The sequence below is a fragment of the Pseudochaenichthys georgianus genome, unplaced genomic scaffold (genome assembly GCF_902827115.2).
Source record: "Pseudochaenichthys georgianus unplaced genomic scaffold, fPseGeo1.2 scaffold_570_arrow_ctg1, whole genome shotgun sequence".
NCBI classification, from domain to species: domain Eukaryota; kingdom Metazoa; phylum Chordata; class Actinopteri; order Perciformes; family Channichthyidae; genus Pseudochaenichthys; species Pseudochaenichthys georgianus.
Window position 1 is genome coordinate 146175 of NW_027263131.1, and position 8491 is coordinate 154665.

The 8491-nt window shown below is 43.9% G+C and overlaps 1 protein-coding gene across 5 annotated transcripts in view; it reads right to left on the minus strand.

Annotated features, from left to right (window-relative positions):
- Positions 1 to 7504, minus strand: part of LOC117443257 (MAX gene-associated protein) — a 34830-nt gene extending 27326 nt beyond the window's left edge. For 4 of the 5 annotated variants that reach the window (XM_034079223.2, XM_034079225.2, XM_034079222.2 and 1 more), the window contains exons 1-7: positions 6325 to 7504; positions 3638 to 5474; positions 3214 to 3322; positions 2389 to 2496; positions 1782 to 1910; positions 1380 to 1502; positions 321 to 1159 (exon numbers count right to left, since the gene is read on the minus strand). In XM_034079223.2, the coding sequence (XP_033935114.1) occupies positions 321 to 1159; positions 1380 to 1502; positions 1782 to 1910; positions 2389 to 2496; positions 3214 to 3322; positions 3638 to 5474; positions 6325 to 7433 (4254 nt within the window). In that variant the 5' untranslated portion in view covers positions 7434 to 7504. The remainder of the gene's footprint in view (positions 1 to 320; positions 1160 to 1379; positions 1503 to 1781; positions 1911 to 2388; positions 2497 to 3213; positions 3323 to 3637; positions 5475 to 6324) is intronic. The other variant, XM_034079224.2, reaches the window with a different exon arrangement.
- Positions 7505 to 8491: the final 987 nt, after the last annotated feature.

The window sequence follows — 8491 nt, forward strand, 5'->3', positions numbered from 1 at the left end:
TTTATCTCTGTTTCTACTTTTTGCTTTAATTTCTTCTTGCATTGTTTTGATGTCTTAACTAATAACTAATGCACGTAACTAATGTGCATATGACAATAAAACCTTTGACTCTTAGGGTGCCCTAACTTGTGCCAAGTGTTAAAATCAAAATAAGTACCAAAAGTGCTCAATATAGAATAGAGGAAATAAATATAATACTGTATAGTATTCATTTCCATATTATCACTATATACACAATCGCACTGCTTTTCTTCATTTCACCAGCGGGCATATAAAAACATCGTGAGACAAAACAATCCTTAAAAGCACTGACGTCTTACCTTCAGTGTGAACAGTGACGTCAGAGCGATGGCAGCCCTCTCCTTAGTGATGGAGGTCCGAGGAAGCCCCTCCCACAGCATGGCGTCCTCCAGGTCCTTCTGCCTCAGCAGAGCGCGGGTCATCACAGGACCGCCCTCTGTCCTGTGGGATTCAGGATCCACGAGCTCAGAGTCCGACTCCAACGGGGCCATGTCCTCGAAGACCCCAGGGGGCGGGGCCACATCCTCGAAGACCCCAGGGGGCGGGGCCGTGTGGAGGCTGAGGGTCTGAGACGAGGGCTTGGGTTTGAGCTTCCTCAGCTTGGGTTGATGGGGCAGAGGTGCCGGCTCTGGCTCGTTGAATCGCACTTTCAGGTGTTGTTTCCTTGGTTTTAGAGGGACAGGGAGAGGTGCCGTGTGCTCTGACGGAGTGGGGGCTGCTGGGATATGGAGTCCGGGTTGTTTCGGGAGCAGGTTTGACTGAGTCGGACTTAGAGAAGGTGTTGAACCTGGAAGCGGTTCTTCTCTGTTTTTCGGTTTTGGACCTCTCTTCAGCTTCTCTTTCCGGGGTTTCTTCGCCTCTTTGAGCGTGAGCTTGGGTCTCTTAGAGGGCGGGATGAATCCAGAGATGAGGTCTGATGTGGGGGAGAAGGAGGTCTGTTTCTTCAGGACACTGTCGAGGGTCCGGACGTAGCTGGTGCTCCTGGTGGGCAGCTCGTACACCAGCGGCTCCACGGCAGATTGAGAGAAGCTGTCGGCTCGCTCGTCGATCAGTTTCGCTTCGTTCTCCAGATACTCGTCCAACATGTCGCTGCAGAACGCAGACAGGTTCTTCTTTGGCGGGTCTGAACTGGGACCAGCTGCAGGACACGAGAAAAATATTAAGACAAAATGTTACACAACTTCACTGAGACAATTATTTATTTAAAGAGGTGCTTCTTTGGGGTGTTCCCTTTCCTGTAGCGTGTAATACAGGTTTTTGTGCATACGGTCTGCAAAGGCTAAAATCCCAAAGTTTACATTATTTATTAAGATTTTTGCAATTGTTTTTCTTGGTAATTCCTTTCAAGCTGTGATTACCTTCAGGTGTTGTTGGTGTCGGAGTGGGCGGAGCCTCTAATGGAGTGTATTTCTCTCTCCAACCTTTAATCTGAGTCACATCGGTCGTTTTTCCTGTTCTGGACACAAACGCTGCAGAAATACCTGGAAATAAGAAAACAACAGTAAGTTACTACGCAACAGCCGATTTGAGGATTTCTCCTACAGCGTAAAGGCACATTTTTAAAAGCTGAAAACGCCCTTCAGCTGTTTTAAAGTGGATTAATGGAACTGATGTGTTATGTGTATTTTGTTTATGACGTAATCAAATCCAACTCTGATTTCAAATTTCAGTTCAAACTACGGCCCGGGGACCGCATTTAGCCCCTGGGCCGTAGTTTGGACACCCCTGATCTAAACCCAAGTTGGGTCATTATGAAGTACCTGGAGGTGGAGGCAGCTCCTGGGTCAGCGGCTCCAGAGAGACTCCAGGGGGGGGGATGGGCAGATGGACTCCCAGGTACTGCAGGTCTACGGCCAGAGTCGTATCCAGCTGACTCATCTTCAGACCCACTGAGAGAAAAAAAAGATTTTTCAGCAAAATTATATTCACATCGTCATATATTATAGTTTAAATATGTTTTTCCATCTTCCATTTTATCTACTGTAGTGTAATACACATACTTTAACATATTTATTTCTAAATGTTCCAAAATATGTCTTTGTTTTGGATTGGATATACTTTATTAATCCCTGTGGGGAAATTGTTTCTCTGCATTTGACCCATCCTAGTGTTAGGAGCAGTGGGCTGCCATTTTGAACTCCCCAACGCCCGGGGAGCAGTGTGGGGAACGGTGCCTTGCTCAGGGACACCTCGGTAGCACTTGGTCTTGCCGGGACTTGAACTGGTGACCTTCCAGTTGCCAAGCCAAGTCCCTATCGACTTCGCCACCACCACCATATAGTTTTAATATATATATATATTTATTTCTACACTATAAAGTGAGAAAACAAAAGGGTTTTAAATACTTCATTAAACAGTCTGACGTACCTTCCTGCAGCACAGGGTGGATCACCTGTCTGTGTCGCAGCAGCTTCAGGTCTCTCAGGAGAATCTTCTCGAAGGCAGCGATCCTCTCAATTTCATCTGTTGTCTCTACTGAAGAAATAAATGTCATGTTATCCACTTTTCATTATACTAACGATCAGATCATTGAGCTTGTTGAAATGTCTTGGACGTTGTTAGCCAAGCTAAGTCCAAACAGCATCTTCCACATTATACAAATTGTATAATAGGTTTGTATAGCTTGTTTCTTGTTCTTGTTGGACTGAGCTTCTGCGTCGTTAGTTACCAAGTGGTGTTCAGCCATAAGCTAGCTATAGGTTCTGATAGCTTGCATAACGCTCTTGGTCCAGTTAACTTAGCTACCGTACTTTTCGGACTACAAGCCGCGACTTTTTCCCCATTTTTGTTGTACCGCTAACGGCCACTAGGGAAGAGCAAGACAGACGGACAATTTAGCTGCTGCGGCTTATATGCAGGTGCGCTTTATAGTCCGAAAAGTACGGTAGTTCAACTTCTAGTTTAGAGTTAGTTTGGTGACAGTTTCTGGGTAGAATTAGTTTAATAAAGTCCTATAAAATGTATGGTAACCTCTAGGTCTAGTGGCTTTAAGCTAGCCCTAGTTCCTGTCAGTTTGTATTTATTATGCTCTTTCCCCCCAGTCTTTAGGCTAAACTGGGATAGACACATCCTTTCTCTGCACCTTACACAGATTAAACTGATATCCATATTCTTACTTTACCATTTATCTGCACATTTTAAACGATTGGAAAATGTAATAGGATTTCAGTCACACGATCATTTCTGTGTTACCGTTCTCAGGCGTGTCAGTAGTTTCTTGTAGCACGGGTCCCTCAGGCGTCGTCTGAGGCTGTGACTCCGGTCCATCGGAGGAGTCCGCAAGGTGAAGTTTGAGAGCCTCCTAAAATATGAGTTTGGTTTTAAATGTTCTGTAAAGCACATTGAGTAAGCCCCTTCATTACCAACCTGAGTATTGGGTTACTGGTATAACTAGAGGCTCCATTGCTCCAAACAGGAACTAACTAGAAAAATGCTAAATATGCTTATAATATTTCCATGTCTACTTGGAAACACTTCTGAATCTTATCCTTGTTATCATCAAAGCATTTGTTTCTCGATGTTAATATCGGCCAATGACTTCAATCTTGCCAACTCATGGCTGTATTTTAGGAACTGGATGCCAAAGACATAAAAATATATAAGAGTAAGTTCTTACCTTTGAAGTGAATGAAATAAATAACTGCTCTTCTACTTCCTCCAGGTTGGGATGCATTCTACCGTACGAGGGATCAATATCCTGATCTACATCCACTAACTTTCGCTGCCTGGGCTTCTTCTTCTGCTTGCAGGTCCTTTTGGCTGGAATTGGTTGCACCTGCGGAGAAGGCTCATGGGCATTTGATTCTACTTTACTCGGCGGTGAGCAGGGAACGTCTATTGCCTCTGTGTTTGAAAACTCCATCCCGAGGTCATGATCGTTGGAGAAAAAGTACACGAGTTCGGCGATTGAAGCCGTAGGTGACAGTTCATCTCCATCTAAGGAGGAAAAAGTTGGAGACAGCGGTAACTGAAGCGCCAGGGGGGACAATTGAGCAGGGAATGGCAGCAACTGTACGTTTTCTTGAAATGATGGACCAGGATCAAGGGGAGCCATGGATGTGGAGGTGTCAATAACCTGTGGTTCAGATTGGGAGGGTGTTTGGGAAGGCAAAAAAGGTGAAGCGACAGACACTGAAGGTAGAGTCTCTGGTGTGGGCTGAAATGTAGCGAGTGAAGTTTCTATGTACGGCTTAGGTAGAGGTAACACTGTATGCCATTTGAACACAGATGCTTCGCTGTGCTGCAACTCCTCAGGAGATACTGCTTGTGGAGGCGGTTCCGAAGTACTGCAGTCGAATTCTAGAGCTAACGAGAGAGGCAGGGAAGGTAAAGGTTCTGGAGAGCTTGCAGGTGACAATTCCTCAAAAGCAAATGAAGAACACTCGGGGTCAGGTAGCAAAGAATCAGACTTACTAGTAGGGGAGTCTGAAGGTAGTGTGGAGGAGTCATGGATGGTTTGGGTTTGTGGAAAGTTTGGGGCAGGTAACACTGTGTCATGGGAGGGTGACCAAATAGGAGATTCAGAGGAGGTAGCAAGAGCTGACGAAATGGTGGATAAAGATGTCCCAAGGGTACAAAATGGTTGATAAAAATTAGGTAACACTGGTGTACCATCTTGTCCCACATGGCTGTTGCATTCACTTACTGAAACAGAGGCCAGGAAATCTTCAGTGCTTAGTCCGCTTGGGCCTGTAGTTGCATTGTCACCTGGACACGATGGACTGGATCGTTCATTGGCGGTTTTACCTGCTTGTCCTGTAACATTTAAATCCATTTCATCCAGATGATGTTCACTAGTATGTCCAGAAGCCCGGTTGTTGTATTTTGTGATATCACCAGTAGGGTCTTTGGATGGATCAGTTGCTTTAACGAAGGGGTCAGATTGTGGACATGTGGGAGCTGCAGCAGAACTCTTTGAATTCGATGAACGTTCAGATGGGATTGCTTGGGGTGGAGAATCCAGCTTGCTCTTGGCCTTTTTAGATTTTGTTGAATGCTGCTTCAAAAAACGAGCGAGAGCTGGCAGAGGCAGGGGCGCTGGACGTTTATGCTGCTTTTCTTTTCCCTCTGATAGAGCTTTGAGCTGATGTTGATGGTCTGATTCCACCGAGGAGTTCTGGGAAACTGCTGGAGAATCATTATGTAACTCAGAACTATCAGTCCTTACATTGTCTTTGCAGTGTGTTGAATTCAAAAGGTCCTTATTCTCCTTGACTTTCCTCTTTGTTTGAACTGTTTCAGATCTGTCAAAACTATTAGTTTTGACAGATCGACTGTCCCTTCTGGGAACATCTTGTTCATTGCTTTTCAAAGCAGGGGTTTTAGTTTGGGGTTGCTCAGTTCGAGGAGAGGTGCCGTTTGTGATGGCCAGCTGCTCCACGTTGCATCGATGCAGTGAAACATGAGCCTCCCGGATAAGTTCTGAAAACAACTTCTGAGCTGGACGTGAATTGCTGGTGAAGGAAACAAAACGATACAAAAATCCAATTAATGTCATAGGCATTATTGAGTGAAAAATAGACCACCATGTACTGAAGAACTAAGCTATGGCATGTCATCTGGTAAACAAGAAACAACACAATAACAGCATTTGTAGGCACCATCCCACAATCTTACAAAACGACTTTAACACTACAGGCGCAATAGGCAGACATTTGCTGCGAACAGAAGCTCCATACAAATTGTGGCAGCTCCCTTGACACAGTACAAAATCTTGTGGCACAACCTGAAGAAGATAAGAAGCATTTCACTTTATGGAAATATTCTCTGAGGTCCTAAACACACGGGTTACCTCAAACTGAACGATCTAATATGAAGTCAACAAATGAGGGAAAAGCTAATCCTCTTGGTAAATGTCTTAGAAAAATAAATAATGCATAGAAAGATATATTCTGGGGAATCAACTACTTGGTTGTGCGACAGTATAGTGGGCACAGGAATAACTGTTTTATCACAGCTTTGTATTTAAATCACGTGCCGAACACAAAACATGATTGAAATAGCGTGTTTGCAAATATATGCAAAGATACCCATCAAAGTGCAACGTTGTATCTGAAACAATAATCCAACCGATGTGAGAGCAACCATGGTGTTGATTGAGTAAAAGTATCTTAAAAAAACGCATATTTAGCAACATTTGATGAGGACTAGAGGAAGCACGTACGATGCGGTAGTTCAGGGTATTAGATACAGGGCAATGAAACAACAGCCGAGTCAATTCTTAAACATAGCCAACTTGCAAACTTGACATTTAGTACAATTGTGAAAAGCATGCCATCTTCTTTTACAAAGTGTAACTCTTACCCTGAGCATTCCCCAGTCACACTGGCAGCTGATTGATCTTCATTCGTAGTGGATTTTTTCTGAAGATCACTCGAACCCGAAGGCTTTGCATCCACTGCTTTCAAGCTTTTAGGTTTATGGTTTGCGAGCAAAGACTTCAAGCTCTTCTTCAGGGGATGTTGCTCATTGGTTGTCGTGCCTCCACCTTTGTGCACGTCTTTGTCAGGGTTCAACTTCAGTTTGAGGCCAAACGGACTGGAGCTCTCCTCCTTCAGTCCTTTAGCAAACGGATTGTAGTCGACTTTAAGCTGGGAAAGCTGTGGGTTTTGGTAAGCAGTGACTGCCATAAACTCAGTCTGGGGAAAAGTGAATGTCATAAGATTGCGACCCTTTAGATTGATGTCTTCAGAAGCTTTATCGGTTTGGATCAGATGCAGTCTTGGCAAGTAGCGGTGCATCGGATGCAGGATGGTGTTCTCCTCTTGTTCTGAGACGTTGTTTGTGAGTTTCAGTTTGTAAAAGGACACTGGATTTTTCATCCAGTGTTCTCCTGTTGATGGAGACTCTGGGTGAGCGAATGGTTGACTCTTACCATGACTTTCTGCCTTTCCAGCAACTTGCCAGCTTTTGCCATTCCACTTGTAACGACTGATGTCTAAAAGTTGAATGTCCATGATCAAGGAATACTTCCTAGATGGCTGCAAGCCAGAGATGCGAAAACGGCAGTACGGGAACATCCTGCTGCCTTGTTTAGTCACAATCATCTCTGTTTTGCATTTGAAAAACTCGTTCCACATGCCATTGTTGTCCAGCGTTACTTTGATACCTTTGCAGATGCTATCAGGTGAGAGGTTGTCTGGCTCAGGGTTTGAACTATACGGCAGCTTCACAGCAGCAAGTCCACCAGCATTCCTAACCGGTTCTTTGTATGGGTACATGTTGGGTTTACCCATCATATCTGCCTCTTCATTGGTTGCACAGTTGCTTTGCTCCATACCGCCTTCACTTGCCTTCCCTAGTGTCGGAACAACAAAGCGGGAAGATGGATGGTCCGCAGCAGGTGCCGCAACAGGGCTGGTTGCCCCTTCCTGATGGAACACCATTCCTTTTCGCTTCTTCTTAGAAGCCATGAACAGCTCCCAGACATCTAAAGGGCAGGAGGATCCCGCTTTTTATACATTTGTACAATGGTTTGGGACAGCATCCTAAAAAAGAAAAACTAGCTGTAAAATTGGTTATAGCATTTTCAGTACACTGCACCATTAATCCCATATACTCCCTTTCTTTACCAACATAGTCAGAACAAGAGAGATAATTGTGGTTGTATGTTGTTGAAAGTGTCACAGCGTAGCATGAGAGCATGCACAGTTCAAGCCTCCACAACCACCAAGCTCTGGTGTCTCGTTTGGCCCTTGAGGCATTGATGAAGGGAGTGATACTGACTAGTTTATTCTGCTTTATTTTCAATACACTGCAAATTGAGCTTTGGGGGAATTATTTCTGCTATACATTTCAACCGGTGAGATTTAACTGAACCATAAACAAACTGAAGTTAATCTCTACGGTCTTTAAAATAAAATGCTAATTTCATTGGTTTCAGTGGAGGAAACAACACCTACCTACACAACCTGTCCAGTGCTATATTCCCGCTGTTAAGCCTGTTGAGCCCCAAGCCTGTTTTTCAGGTCTCAGGCTCGAAAATGACATTCCCAGAACAAATGTGAACACTTCACTTCTAAAAGGGATAAATTAATAATCTTTTTTCTCAAAGCAATGATAAACCTGTGAGTTGGATGTAGAAAAGTCAGAATCTATATAGATATAGATTTTAAAGTAAATTCAGACTGAACACAGTAAAAAAAAATGACTTTTAGTGAAAACCACCCTTGAATGATGGGATAGTAGACTAAAAGTTTTAGGAATCCAAACTACAACATATAATAAGTACCCTGTATCAAGATTGATGCAACACAAGTGACATTTGACCTTTTTAAGAGAGGTTTGAAAAAAAACAACCACTTCTGGGGTCATTTGGGTGTATTTGCCATATCTCTGGAACCCATCGGTCGATTTTCGTGATTGACACCTCTTTTAAAAAATAGAATCGAGGGGAAGTTCATAAATCCATCTAAACATTACCATTGGTGAATGATGCGCAGCATGCCCAAAACCGGAAGCTCTCATACAC